Source organism: Eulemur rufifrons, chromosome 7, assembly GCF_041146395.1.
Source record: "Eulemur rufifrons isolate Redbay chromosome 7, OSU_ERuf_1, whole genome shotgun sequence".
NCBI lineage: Eukaryota > Metazoa > Chordata > Mammalia > Primates > Lemuridae > Eulemur > Eulemur rufifrons.
The window spans coordinates 226,624,736-226,640,947 of NC_090989.1; the positions used below are offsets into that span (position 1 = coordinate 226,624,736).

The following is a 16,212-nucleotide window of genomic DNA, read 5'->3' on the forward strand; positions in this document are numbered from 1 at the left end:
AGAAAATGAGGTAGAGAAAGGTCAAGTAACTTGTACAGTAGACAGAATAATAGCTCCCCAGAGATGTCCACAGAACACTCTGAATATGTTACCTTACATAGCAAAGGGATTTTGCAGATATGAATAATACATTAATTGCCACGTGAGTTGTATTTAACTCATGCTAGTTTGAGCCTGGGGCCTTATGAATCATGTGTAACTCATGCGTCTCTTCACCTTGGTAGCCAAAAGAACTACTTTTCAAGTTGCATATAATTCACACATAGAAAACAATAAAAAAATAATAAAATTTTCATTAAATTAGAAAGGATCATTTTTTTTTGAAGTTTTTATTCTATTTTCATAATAAAACACCATGACCCCAAGGAAAAAAAATATTTTTCTAGTGTGGTAGTCAACGTGTTAAGTTAAGGATCATAAAATGGGGAGATTATCCTGGCTTATCTAGTTGGGCCCAATACAATCACATATTCCTTGTAAGAGGGAGGGTCAGAGAAGGAGATGTGATGACAGAAGCAGAGATTGGAATGACGTGGCCACAATCCAAGTACTGCAGGCAGCCTTTAAAGGCAAGAAACAGATTCTTCCCTACAGCCTCCAGAAAGAATGCATTTCTGCAATACCTTCATTTTAGTCCCTAAGACCCATTTCCAACTTCCAACCTCCAGAACTACAATGTGATAAGTTTGTATTGTTTTAAGTCACTAAGTTTGCATTAATTTGTGATGGCAGAAATAGGAAATGAACACACTTGTCAAGGTCACATGGTCATTAGGTCACAGGGGCAGGGATTTAACCTCACACTGTGTGATTCCAGAACCTGCATCCTCAATTTGAATCATGGCCAAGGTGCTTAGGATCTACCCTACAGGGAATTGAGTGGTGAGTGAGGCAAAGAGGCATGAATATTCTCTCCTATGTTGTTTTCCTGCCTTGTCAATCACCAATCCAGCTACAAGAAAAATTCTCATTTCTTGGATGGGGGCTTTGTAGCAAATAGGGTGGCATTCCACATGGACTATTTCAAACTCCTCCTCAGTGAAGTGTGTTACTAGCTGAATGTGCCAATGGAGAAGGCTTCCTTCTTGCATGAAAGAACTGTCTTCCCGTTTAAGTGCTTCACAAGAGGTCCCTTGGTAAGAGAAACATGGTTTTTCTCCTGGCTCCTGGATGAATTATTTATAGGGGTAAGTGCTCCAGCTTCTAAGCAAACACATTTGCCTCTTCACCTTCAAGGAAACCACCAGTTTCAGCTTACCTGGACATTCTAGAAGGAAGCAGCAAGAGATTGTTCTCACAACCCACATCCCATCTTCATGACCTGCCTTCTCCAAAGTTCTTTGTTATCTGTAATGTGGGGATGGTACTATCTGGTCTAAGCACCACGCAGACTCTTTCTGAAGATCTATGAGTTTATAAACGCAGAAATGCTTTCTAAATTCTAAAACTTCAGCTATGCCAAATGCTTATTATTGTTTTTTTAATGGATTCCTTATTGCTACCTTTTAACTTTATTGTCAGTGCAGAAATAAAAAGTGTTGACAGGCTGGATGGAATTTTGTGACTCAGGCATTTGGTGTCTGTGGGAGAGTGAGGAGGAAGTAGAAGAAAAACCCTAGCTCAAAGAGTTGAAATCAGGATAAATTCATATAGGCAAACTTCAAAGCAGACGCTTTTTCTAGCATTCCAGATTAAAAACTAGAAATGTCTTTCCAATAATTGGCCTTCAAAGCATTTAGGAAGACATTATCAACATATTTAAGGTGGGGGATCCTATGCAAACCTAAGGGTTTTCAAAAACCTCATTGCTGGCAGTAAGAAGTGAAAAGATAAAAAGAGGAACATTTCATTTCTTCTCATCCTTCAGGATCCAATTCAAGTCACAACTTTTCTCTGAAGGCTTCCCTAACCAGCCCAGCCCAGGGGGATTGTTCCAAGCATTGGCATGGCATGTCTCATCTCTGCCCCTCATATGCACTTGGCACTCGCTGTGTGTCAAGAATTTTGTTTGAAAAGCAACTGGATTACAAAGTACTTGAGGGGAGGAATCGTGTCTTTTAGGTGCTGTACGTCCTCACACGGCTTAGCCTAGTACAGAGCACATCAGGATCAAGTGATTCAGTCTCTAGAAAGCTGCTTCTTGCAACTGAAGGACTCATAACCTTTTCTCTATGGCTTTTCCTAAGCTTTTAGTATCATCCTGCTTATGCTCTCACTTTAACTCCATTCCTTTGATTTGCTATCATCTCTATCTTTATTCTCCATCAGCTTCTTATCTTGATCTTGTGGTACAGGCAGTGGGATACCAACAAAGATCCTTCCTTCTGGACCAAAGCACCCATTCCCCTAACTGCTGGGAACGTTGGCAGATGATGGCTCTCAGCTGAGTCGTGTTCTAGCAACTGCCCTCAGCCAAAGAGAGCCAACTTACCCAAGGTCACACCCCTTTTGCAGGGCATGCACATAAAAATGTGGAATATAATGTCCCCTGCCTCAAGGTGGTTCAACTCTGAAGGGCCACGTCAGCTCAAGAACTCCCTATGGGATTGACTAAGTCATTTAGTATGACTATATTGCAGTTTAACTCCTCTCTCCCAATCCTACCCTGCCTCCTTCACTTCCCTGCAGGTGAAGTTCCTGAGAGCCTTTCCCAATAAACTTCCTGCATATTAATCTCAACATCCCAGAGAACCTGCTCTATGATTGATTTTACACATAAGGGAAGGACAAACAACATCCAGAGCAAGAGGAACTAAGGGAGTGCTGCCTTACCTAAAGTCAAACCAGAATAATCTGGCCATGGCTGCCAATACCTGGCAGTGAACACAGTCACTGGCCTGGCCATCATGCCAGAAAGGTGAGGTTTGGCCACTTGTGTCATCTCCACCAGTACGGCCCAACAGAACTTTTTGTGATGATAGAAATATGTTCTACATCTGTCCTGTCCAATATGACCAATAACCATTACTTACCTGTGGCTACTGAACACTAGAAATGCTAGTGGGACTAAGGAATTTGATTTTTATTGTTAATTAATTTATATTTAAATTTAAATAACCACATGTATCTGCTGGCTACCATATTGGACAGAGCAGCTTGAGATTATGAATCCAGTAGGTCTACAGAGGCAGTGTCATGACTGTTCCAATTTCATCTGCCTTTACTTCCACCACCTCATGGTCCACAAATACTTGGTCTGATTACTTAAAAGAAATTCTAATAAGACATATATAAGAACTGTGTACTAGAAAAGTCCAATTATAAAGGGTCCCAATAGTGATTGTGAACATTGTTAAATCTGAGTGCCAGAGAACTTTGTTGAAAGTTTAAGTTGATTACAACACATATATCTAGATATATCTAGTCATAATTGAAACTGCCCATATTAAAGTAACATACACCAGCCTGAGCAACAATGAGACTTTGTCTCTATAAAAAATAGTAACAAAATAGCTGGGTATAGTGGGACCCAGCTGGGACCTATAGTCTAAGCTACTTGGCAGGATGAAGCAGGAGGATTGCTTGAGCCCAGGAGTTTGAGGTTGCAGAGAGCTATGATGATGCCACTGCACTGTAGCCTGGGCAACAGAGTGAGATCCTATCCCCAAAAAATAAAAAAATAAATTAATGTAGGGCCATAAGACAAGAACTGTGGCAGAAGTCTTCTGATTTCTACAGAAGTATAGGCATCGCTTGCCTTCCTGTAACTGCTTAGGAGTCACATATCCCTGACTGGCATAAGATTTGGGACTTCCCTAATCACATCTATAGATAACATCACTATTGTAAAACCTAAGACTGGTCTTTGAGATATTTTCCAGACTCTGCATTCGGGGGAACCAGCTGATGCCCACCAGATCAGTGGCCATGCTTGAGAACTGACAACAGGTCCTGCAACCCTCTATTCAGGAACTATCTCAGTGCAAGAAGTTAATTTCTGCTTCCCAAAACTATGAGTTCATCCCCAGCTAATCAGCAGACACAATTCCCTAGCCCTTTGTCTGCCAAACTACCTTTAAAAACCTTGGCCTTAAAATTCTCAGAGAGACAGATTTGAGAAATTCCTCCCATCTCCTCGCTCAGTGCCCTGCAATATTAAACTCTTTCTCTGCTGCAACCCCTGTTGTCTCAGTGTATTGGCTTCCTCCTGTGCAGCAGACAAAAGAACCCCGTTGTGTGGTAACATAATTGCTAACCCTAATAGTCTATTATTCTGCTGGCCCTTCTAGGAGTTTATCATCTAGGTGGAAAGATGTGACATCTATCTGTGTACAATTTTAAGTTAAGGAATACGTCCTTCCTCAACTGTATACATGCATAGATTTGATTAATGCTTTTCCCTTTTCCATTTGGTCTATATGATCTGGGGGCCTTTGCTTTATGTTTCATATATAAGAAAAGAAAAAAAAGGATAACAGATAGCTTCGAGCTTGAAGTGGGCATGTTCATAGCTTGGAGACTCATGGAAGACCTTTAGTTCTGCCCTGTTCCTTGAACAGGAATGGCCTCTTATTATTGACCCAGAAATGTTGCCTGGGACCCAGGGTAAGAACATGTAGCTACACCTCTGCAAGCTCATGACCACTCCTGTAAAAAATGACTTGACATGCATGCCCTCCAGACAGGGAGTTGTTCACAAATCAGGCTGAGCCACAAAGTGCAACTGAAATTGAATTCAGTGCAATTTGAGAATATTCTGTGTACTTAAAGCCCAGAAGCCTGGTGTGTGAAGAATCCAGGGACAGGCAGTGGTAGTTAAATTTGTACATTTTTCTTTCTTGTTGCAATTTTATCTTTTCCAAGCAATTTAATGAAGACTCTAGAGAAAAGAATTAAATGTCTGCTGGTTCAATTACCAAATAATGAAAAGGTCGAAAGGAACACCATGCGCTGTGTGCCAAGCTGCTATATCAGCCTATTCTTAAAGTAAAAATCTCCTCTGTGCTGTTCACAATCACACATTGCCACCCACAAACCGTAAAGATTAGTATCGGTGTAAGAAGCGAAAACCACAAGCTGGTACAGATCCTCCTCCGTGAGGTGAAAGGGCCCTGGCCATGGGGAGCATCTCCTGACACCCACGCAGGAGTGATGGGCACGGCGGAGGACATGGATTTCATCAGGAGGGAGCAGGCTGTTGTTAAATCCATGCTTTAAGAAGATTCTAATCATCCTTGGCTCTCAATACATTTTTAACCAGCCTGTTCTTAGGATCACATGCAGGGAAGGGCTTGGGAACAAAACAGACTTGCCAGCAAGGATTTCCAGGGCTCCCAGCAGTCCCTGACAGAATTTGGAAAGCCACCTCTGCCCCCAACTTGCCCCAGTTGTACACAGAAAGGAAAGATTACAACAACACATACGTCCTCTACAGAAGCGAAAACCAGAGATAAAACTATGGTGCTTTGGAATTCATTAGAACATTGGTTTTCATGCTTTAAAAATCAACTCTCCCTAGAAATACTATGCAAGAGAAGAGGCAGTTAAGTATAAGTATAGACTTCTCTCACCTTAGCACCACGGTGAAAATCTCTCTGTTCATGCTATGGCTTTTTTTTTTTTTTTTTTTTGAGACAGCGTCATGCTCTGCTGCTGGGGCTAGAGTATAGTGGCATCATCATAGTTCCTTGTAACCTGAAGTCTCAGGCTCAAGGGATCCTCCTGCCTCAGCCTCCCAAAAAGCTGGGACTACAGGCATGCACCACCACACCCAGCTCATTTTTCTATTTTTTGTAGAGATGGGGACTCACTCTTGCTCAGGCTGGTCTCAAACTCCTGGCCTCAAGTGATCCTCCTGCCTCAGCCTCCCAAAGTGCTAGGATTACAGGTGTAAGCCACTGCTCCCAACCCCAAACACCTGTTATCACTAACATTGAAATACACTATGGACAAGTCATTGTACAGCTTCTCTTTCACCTTTAAGTTCTTCTTTGGTTTATGTAAGAGAACAGCCTCATATTTAGGAAACACACGCTGACGTGTTTAATGATAAAGGGCTATGATGTATATAACTGACCTGTAGGAAAAAGTGTGTGTGCGCCTCTATATCTATCTATATATATACACACACATATATACATAAATGTATATACACATATATGTATATGTGTATGTGTATATTTATATGCATACATATTCATGCATGTGTGTGTCTGTATGTGTATGTGGTGAGAGAGCAAGCAAGAACAAATGATAAAACAAATGTGGTAAAATGTAAACAGCAGGTGAATCTAGGTAAAGGGAATCTGAGTAGTCTTTGAACTATTTTTTTTTTTTACTTACTGACTGACGTTTGGAGATGGCATCTTCCCATGTTGCCCAGGCTGGGGTGCAGAGACTATTCACAGGTATAATCGTGGTACACTTGCAACTTATCTGTGAGTTTGAAAACGTTTCCAAATAAAAAGTTTTAAAGTTTTGTGTGTTCCCTTTTTTTCTTTTCTGTATTGGCGTCTTGCTAGAGGCCCTTACACAGTAGCCACACGCTAAATAAAAGTGTCCATGAGGGGAGGCCCACCCTGTGAGAAGGCAACAATCCTGCTGATGTGTATTTAACCACAAGAAGAATTTTCTTGGAGAAGCCAATCACAACGTTCTAGAATGGCTCTCCCCATGGTGTGCTAGTGATTGTTGAGAGTTCATGCCATGGTTGGAAGCAGGACTATGGCTAGGGAATGCAAGAATATCTCTAGCTAGTTTATTCCTCTCTTTCCTTAAAAATACTACATCCATGCTGTTCTATGGATCTAAGTGTCTATTTTTACACCAGTAACAGGCTGTTCTGGTTACTATATAGCCTTGTAGTATAAGCTGAGGCCAGGTAACGTGATGCCTCTAGCTTTGTTCTTTTTGCTTAGATTTGCTTTGGCTATTCAGACTTCTTTCTTTCTTTCTTTCCTTTTTTTTTTTTTTTTTTTGGTTCCATATGAATTTTAGGATTGTTTTTTCTAATTCTGCAAAGAATGATGTTGGTACTTTGATAGGGATTGTACTGACTCTGTAGATTGCTCTGGGCAGTATGGTCACTTTAACAACATTGATTCTTCCGATCCATGAGCACAGGATGCTTCTCCATTTCTTTGTGTCATTTTCGAAACCTTTCATCAGGCCGGGAGCGGTGGCTCACGCCTGTAATCCTAGCACTCTGGGAGGCCGAGGTGGGTGGATGGCTCGAGGTCAGGAGTTCAAGACCAGCCTGAGCAAGAGTGAGACTCCGTCTCTACTAAAAATAGAAAGAAATTATCTGGCCAACTAAAATATATATAGAAAAAAAATTAGCTGGGCATGGTGGTGCATACCTGTAGTCCCAGCTACTCGGGAGGCTGAGGCAGTAGGAAGGCTGAGGCAGTAGGGAGGCTGAGGCAGAAGGATTGCTTAAGCCCACGAGTTTGAGGTTGCTGTGAGCCAGGCTGACGCCACGGCACTCACTCTAGCCTGGGCAACAAAGCAAGACTCTGTCTCAAAAAAAAAAAAAAAAAAAAAAAAAACCAAACAAAAAAAACCACACACAAAAAAAACCTTTCATCAGTGTTTTGTACTTTTCCTTGTGGAGATCTTTCACCTCCTTGGTTAAATAGATTCCTAGGTATTTTATTTAATTTTTTGTAGCTATGGTAAATGAGATTGCCTTATTGATTTACTTCTCAGCTTGACTATTATTGATGTATAGAAATGCTACTGATTTTTGTACAATGATTTTGTATCCTGAAACTTTGCTGAATTCATTTATTAAATCTAGCAGAATGGAGAATAGAGAACCCAGAAATAAAGGCACATATCTATAGCTAACTGATATTTGACAAATTAAAAAAAAAAAACATACACTTGGGAAAGCACACACTTTTCAATAAATGGTACTGGGAAAATTGGATTGCCATATGCAGAAGAATGAAACTAGACTCCTATATCTCACCATATACAAAAATTAACTCAAGATGGATTAACAACTTAAATGTAAGACCTGAAACTATAAAAATACTAGAAGAAACCTAGGAAAACTCTTCTAGGCATTGGTCTAGGCAAAGAATTCATGAATAAAACCTCAAAAGCACAAGCAACAAGGCCAGGCGCGGTGGCTCACACCTGTAATCCTAGCGCTCTGGAAGGCCGAGGAGGGTGGATCGCTCGAGGTCAGGAGTTCGAGACCAGCCTGAGCAAGAGCGAGGCGTCTCTACTAAAAATAGAAAGAAGTTATCTGGCCAACTAAAATATATATAGAAAAAATTAGCCGGGCATGGTGGCGCATGCCTGTAGTCCCAGCTACCTGGGAGGCTGAGGCAGTAGGATCGCTTAAGCCCAGGAGTTTGAGGTTGCTGTGAGCTAGGCTGACGCCACGGCACTCACTCTAGCCTGGGCAACAGAGCGAGACTCTGTCTCCAAAAAAAAAAAAAAAAAAAAAAAAAGCATAAGCAACAACAACAACAAAAAAATAGACAAATAGGACCTAATTAAACTTAAAAGCTTCTACACAGCTAAAGAAATAATCAATAGAGTGAACAACCTGCAGAAGGGGAGAAAATATTTGCAAACTATCCATCCAACAGGAGAGTCATATCCAGAATTTACAAAGAACTCAAACAACTCAGCAACAACAATAAAAATCAAATAACCGCTTAAGAAAGTGTGCAAAGGACATGAATAGATATTTTTCAAAAGAAGATACACAGATGGCAACCAAGGATATAACAAATGCTCAACATCACTAAGCATCAGAGAAATGTGAATTAAAATCATAATGAGTTATTATCTTACACCAGTCAGAATGGCTATTATTAAAAAGTGAAACAGATGTTGGTGAGCATACAGAGAAAAAGGAACACTTACACACTGTTGGTGGGAGGTAAATTAGTACACCTCTATGGAAAACAGTATGGAGATTGCTCAAATACTAAAAATAAAACTACCATTCAATCCAGCAATCCCTCTACTAGGTATATACCCCAAAGAAAAGAAATAATTATATTAAAAAGATGCATGTACTTGTATGTTTAATGCAGCACTATTCACAATAGCAAAGATTTGGAATCAACCTAAGTGTCCATTAACAGATGAATGCATAAAGAAAATGCAGTATGTGTATACAACAGAATACTATTCAGGCATAGAAAAGAATGAAATCATGTATTTGCAACAACTTGGATGGAAGTGGAGGCCATTATCTTAAATGAAACAATTCAGAAACAAAGTCAAATCCTGCATGTTCTCACTTATAAGTGGAAGCTAAATAATGTGTACGCATTAAAGTGTAGAAAAATAAACATTAGAGACTTGGAAGGGCGGGAGGTTAGGAAGAGGAGAGGGGCTAGAAACTATTTAATGGATATGACATACGTTATTCAGATGATGGTTACATAAAAACCCAGGCTTCACTGCTGGGCAATATATCCATTTAACAAAACTGTACCCCTTAAAATTATAGACATAAAATAAAAAAAGTCAGTTTAACAGAAAGATGCATTGTATACAATAAGGTAAATCATTTATCAATTTTAAATTTCAAGGGCTTTTAAATGTTTCTGAAATAGTGATTTTCAGATATTTAAAAATAATAGCTCAATAATAAGTTATAGATAACTGAATTTTTGTATATTTCAAATAAGAACAAAATATACAAAAAGATTCACCTTCAAATTTTAATACTCTATGTACATTTGGTTCTAACAAAAAAACTGATGTTATGTTAAAAATCAGAGATTTAGGGTCTGGAAAATAAAAATAATAACATTTTAAAAATAAAAAATATACTACATTGAAGGATATTAGATTTTTAAAGTTTTAAAAATATTTAATGCATGAAACCATTTTAAAGTACATGAAAAAACAAACTTACATGAAGAAAAGAAAGCTTCTAAATTATTTATTCCACTCCTATTTTACTTTATTTTTAGTCTGTGGTACAAGATACAATAGGGTCAATACCTTATTAGAATAGAAGCTCTTTGAATACAGGAATAGGCCTGTTTCTATTTGCCCAAAAACAGAATTGTAGGTTGCAATTGAGTGAAGATATGAATAAATGAATGAACAGCACTTAAGACAAAATTCTAAACTCAGCTCCTCATCCTTAAGAATGCATTTTAAGACCTACTAATATCTAAGCAGAGGTATTTTCATCTATGGGGTTCTCTCTATATAAGTTTTATTCTCCTTTTCTCTATTTTAGTTTATAATTCCATATCTAAATTTTACTAGGGCCATTAGGAAAGAGAAAATGTAAAGTGCGAACTGGGAGAACATGTTTGCCACATACACAACTGATATAGGATTAATATCTAGAATATAGAAGTGATTCCTACAAATAGAATTAGACAAACAATTCAAAAGAAAAATTGTCAAAAGACTTGAACAAGCATTTTACAGAGGAGAAAGCCCACGTGGCCAAAATACTTGCAAAGATCCTCAAAGTTTTAGTACATGGAAAATACAAATTAAAACCACAAATATCGTGTCATACACATTAGATTGGCAAAAACTTCAAAGTGCTGCCAAAGACACAGAACTATGACATTCTCACACACCGCTGGAGGGAGTGAAAATTGGTACAACACTTTGGAAAACAATTTGGGATGATATAGCAACGCTGAAGGGATGCATGTCTTGCGACTCAACAATTCCACTCCTAGGTATATGCCCGAGAAACTTTAGCAAAGATGCAGTGGGGACTGTGTGCAAAAATATTCATAATTCTTTTATAATGGAAGCTATGCCAAGTCTGCCAACAGTGCTGCGTGTGTAAACAACAGCTGTACGCATCAACAAGGATGACCCTCAGGAATACAACATCAGGTGAAAAAAAGGAAATTATGGGAGAATATATACATTATGAGTCCATTCATGGAAAGTTCTTAAGTTTTAGGGATAGAAACACAGGTGGTAAAACTGTAATGAACAAGAGAACGATAGTAGTTCCCTCTGTTCAGGGCAGAAAGGAGATGTGGTCAGGACAAGGTCAATGGGCCTTTAAAGGAAAGGCTAATGGCCTATGTCTTAAAAAGGGCAATGGGCACACATTCATTGTATTGTTATTCTTCACACTGTATACATTTTACATATTCTTTTGCATGTAGCCAATATTTAGTAAAAACCACTGTTAAGAATTGGTGAAGAAGTAAATGACTGAAATATTATTTTTAGAACTTGCTGGAAGAAGAAAAGGGAATATAACAATCTACCAGGCATTAGGCTCTGACAGTTCTTCCCTCCAAACACGCCACACTTGTCTCCTTGTCTCTTGGTTTCTCTTTGCTCACTCACTCCAAAACCAGCGATCATTCAGAACTACCAGGTGTCCAGGGTTGGAGGAAAGTTTCATGGTGTTCATCTGAAGCAGCAGCCAAGCTTTCCTCTCTATCTGTCATCCTATCCCTCATTAAAATTCAGGCCTGCTCCAGATGTGAATGACAAGCACATTACCCCGTTCATGTGCGAGCACACACATCCAATCTCTGCAGCTTGACTGAGTTATTATCATATCCAAATATTACCGAAATCCATTATTACCTGACTTTTGACTTTGACTTATTTTCTAATATTTGTACACATTTCATAATGATAATAGAGCACTGTATTTAAAACAAATCATCTCCCTGCCCTCCTAACAGAACCTGAAATCTTCGAAAGCTCCTTGAAAAACAAGACACCTGTCTCTTCCTCTGACTGCAACCATGTAGCAACAGTCCCGTAAACCAAAAGTAAGATTTAAAGTGAATGGTGCAGCTATCGTCAGTACAACACTTAAAAGGAAAAAAATAAATCTAGCTGCAGTGAAATCTTACTCCTCACCTGGATCATTAAAGATAAGAAAACGTTCATCTGTTTCCCAGCCCACCCCTCCACTGCCCCACTGCCGCCCAGTGGATGGGAAAGGAGAAGGTATTGCTTTATTTTCATTATCAGTGGCATTACAAAAATTGTTTTATATCAGTTACTATAGGAAAGTCAGGCTTTATCAGCAGTAACATTTCAATAGAAAAAAAAATCAGAAACTGTTAAAAAAATTATTCTAAATGACCTACCTAGAAGAATCCATCACTCAGTGTCCTGAAGTATACTGCCTTAAAAATACAACTGCTTACCTCAGCATATTGTGCTACTGAATGGGCTTCAACTGCATAAACTCTCCTAGCTCCAGCCTGTACAGCGAAAAATGACAGTATTCCTGATCCACAACCAACATCTAGCACAACCTAGAAGGAAAGAAAAACAAAAAAGGGGTGAAAACACAACCAGGTTTGTGTCTGTTGGCAAGGCCAGCTTTGGGCATCGAGGTGAGACTTAATTAAAGTCCCAGCTTTGATATTTGCTAGTGGTCTTACCTTGCCAAAGTTATGAATCTCTGTGAGACTTGTTTTTTTCCACACATTAAATGGGGTCAATAATAACCACTATTAAAGTTGGCTGTAGGGTTAAATAATATGAAATGTATGCAAAGCACTTGGCACATAATTGGCATGCTTCAAATCATTGCTATTATTATTATCGTTTCTTTGTACCATGGATTGCTTTTAGGATGCTTAGGGCCAAGAAAAGCAGTGTCACAAATGAGCTCACCTCACCAAATCTATTAGCATGAACAAAATGAAAACTGTCTTGAATAATTTTTGGAATCATATACACATGTTTAGAAATAACTGAAGATGAAGTCTTGAAAAATCCAAAAGTGATGTATGTGCTTTTTTACCAGGCCCCTCCATAAAACTTGGGAGGCTTCTATGGAAGGTAGGAGCACATGAAGGTTGTGAAATGACAAAATTTTTCTTCCCCTCTCTGTGTTCTGACCTGGAACTTAAATCAAGGAAACCATCATTCGCTGGCACAAAGGGGCTAAGGCTGAGAAGCAAGGGGTGGACCATGAGTCTGGGGCCCCTTTCCCCAGATACTGCTGAAAGGAAAGCCGGAATCTCGGCCTGATTATTTAAATTTAAAGTTGCTGTATTTCTGTCACATCAGTGACTTTTATTCTCGGCATCTTTTGGCACTAGCTTTGAGCAAGACATTTTACTTGGCTTTAAATCCTCACAATAACCATATGAGTAGACAGCATTCTTATGCCCACTTAACAGATGAAAAAACTGAAAATCAGAGACATTGAACAACCAGCCAAAGTCCACCTAGCCATAAGGAGGGGAGCTAAGAGTTAAATCTGGACATTTTTGTCGTCCAAGCTCATATTTTATATTATCATACATTGCTAACTTACATTTATCCTCTATAAAACTGACATTTGAATACAGCGATACCAATAGGCAATGGTTGACAAGGAAACAAAGTAGTATTTTTTGTTGGAAAATTTAGAAAAGTTAAAAAATTTTGAAAGCAGGAAAAATTTTCCAAAAAAAAAAAAAATTAGGAAATATCAAGAGGTTTTGTGTCTGTGTGTGTTTTAACTGCAGTATCACACTGTGCTGACACAGATACTGTGCCATTATTCTAAGAGAACATGCTGTTAGTAATGGGTTCACAGTACTTACTGATATTAATTCTAGGGCTGTGGCTGTATTCCATATGGTTTCCTAGGGCTTGGGTAATTAGGAGCATTACCAATTTAAAATGTCACCCAGACTCCAAAATTGGCTGTCAGGCTGTCTATACTTTTAGAAATACCAATATTCTCTTTTCCTGATCCTCCCCAGGAAATCTACCATCTTCATGTGGCCATGATCTGTTGCAAGAACACTCATGACTGCCATTTAGGGAGTGGAGGCTGTTAAGTTGAAGACTGTAATCCTTGTCCCCAAAGAAAGATACACCACATTCAAAAGAACCTTTCTAGAACCTTCTCCAATTAAAAATATAATGCTTTAGATTCCAAGTTCAGTCTAAAATATGGAAGCAAAGTAAAGAGAAGATGGAAATTGCACTTGGATGCCCTGGTAACAGGTTACCCTAGAAATGTGTGAATGGAGCTAGCTCTTTGTCTAATTTATTAGGGTGGTACAAAGCACATCTTAGAGCAGTACTTTTCAATTCTTGTGATCCTGCAAACTAAAAACCAAAGGAATATCTTACCATTAGGGGAGAGATGGGAGAAGAGAAATAGGGAGAAAGAGAAAAACAGCCAGAGCTGGGAGTGAGCCTTATGTGGTTAAGCTTTTGGCATATTTGGTCCATTTGGTAAAAAGATACTTTAATAGATCTAGGCCATACATAACTAGAGAAGTAGTGAAAAACTGTAAGCTGAGGCAATTTTCTAAAGATACAAGCCAAAATAACCTTAATCATTTGGTTATTTCAAAACAGAGTATGGGCCTTGGAAAAGAATCTGATCTGTTGCTAGCATTGTCCAGATAATTCCATCTGCTTCCCCTTGAGTGTGTATTACAAAACTTAAGTGAATTTTCAGTCATGCGACTGGGAAGAGAGGATGAGGAGGTAGAGGGACATTTTGCTTGTCTACATAAGCCATGCAACTTTGGAACCAAAGCCATGGAGGGCCGAGGATAAATCCTATGGTGAAAAACTAATAGTCAAAGCAAATATTTAGGCTGTAAGGAAAATATACTACCTCTTCCCTTTCCAGCTGGGATTTCCAAGACCGGGAGAGGAAAGGACATTGACACAGATAATTCCATTACACTTTCTCCCATAGCACCTCAGGAAGCCTTGGAGCTGCCTCTAATTATAGTTCTTTGTCCTTACAGAAGATTATATTGAGCCCATTTTTTATACTACCATTGGTAGACCATCACAGAACTGGGTATATTTGAGGAACTTGGCAGACATTAAATTATACTTTTATGCTCTGGGAAAAAAATCTCATCTCTCCTCAGGCAGAGGCAAAAAAGAGTAATAAAATCCTAGGGCTTGGGTAATTAGGAGCATTATTAACTTAAAATGTGGAGTTCACAGTTACCAAATGATGCTCCCCTGACACTATCTTTGATCCTCATACTTCTCTATAATAGAGAATACATAGTTTTTTGTCCATTTTATTGATAAGGAAACTGAGGCTCAGAGATACTAAGTAGCCAGCCCAAGATGACATGGCTGGTAAGTGGCAGAGCTGGGGTAGGAATCCAATGCTTGGCTCTCTGCACCATGATGGCCTCTTTTTGTGTAGCAAAAGATAAGAGAAAAGGGTGGGCCCTAAAGAGATGCAAATCTAATCATCATGCCTCTGTCAATTGTACACAGCTGGAGGAGGATAAGAAGGTCTCTTTAGTCTGTTGTCCTCAGTCCTGAGCGATCCAACAGTGACTGACCTTTCTGGTCTCTTCTTCTGTAACCCTCTCCCTTCTTCCCCACACACCCCAGGCTGGAAATTACATGCCTTACGTCATTCTGTGCTCACTTATGCACAATTCCCTGTGGTAGTGGCAATGATCATCCTACCAAATGTTCATGCTTTCTCAGGGTGCATTTGTTGGGAAGCAGCTGTCCGGCCAAGACTACATTTCCCCACCCCCTTGCATCTCTGTGCACCCATGTGACTACTTTTGGCCAACAGGATATAAGGGGAAGTGATGAGTACCTTTTCCGGGCCCAGGTGGTTAAGGGTCCAGCGTAATTTCCCTACACTCTGTGCTCCTTATGTAGCGATATTGAAGATCACCTGTTCAGGTGAAAAGACCCTGAATCTCTGGGTCACCACTTTGGGAAGAGCCACTCAGAACACACCGGACATGGCATGAGCAAGAAATAATTTTTTTTCTTTTTAAAAAATTATATATTTTTTGTTATTTTAAAATTATTTTTACTTTTTTGTTATTTTTTAAAATTTCACACATTTATAGAAATACATTTTATTATGGTAAAACACTGAAATTTAGGGATTGTTTTAGTTGGTATATACTGATCAATATATTTCCCTAGGATAACATTCCCTTCTCTCAATTTTCTACCAAGGAATCTCATTTTTCCAGACCTAACTCAAATCCCACATTTCAGGATTGCATTCCTTGGCTTCCCAGTCAGTCTAGGCTGGGCTGTCTGGTATCCTGTAGATAGCTCTCTAGTAGCATTTATCACAGGATATGGCAAGTATTTCTTCACATGGTTATCTTTCCAGCTTAGCCTCTGAGCTTCCCAATGACAGGAATCACATCATTTATCTCTTAGCCCCTAGCTAGCATAGTGGGAAGCATAAAAACCATTAACAAGTATTTGTTGCCTACATGACTGAATGGGATGACACACAACGTCAATCCCCTAATTCCAGCATCACCTTGAAATAGCTCTGGAAAAGACTTATGACTTCTGTGTGCCATTTGGATT

The 16,212-nt window shown here is 39.2% G+C and overlaps 1 protein-coding gene across 1 annotated transcript in view; it reads right to left on the reverse strand.

The window, feature by feature from the left end:
• The window catches only part of LOC138385950 (histone-arginine methyltransferase CARM1-like), a 161,668-nt gene that overhangs the window by 67,340 nt on the left and 78,116 nt on the right, over nt 1-16,212 (reverse strand). The window contains 1 exon segment of the mRNA XM_069472120.1: nt 12,075-12,185. Coding sequence (XP_069328221.1) covers nt 12,075-12,185 — 111 coding nt within the window.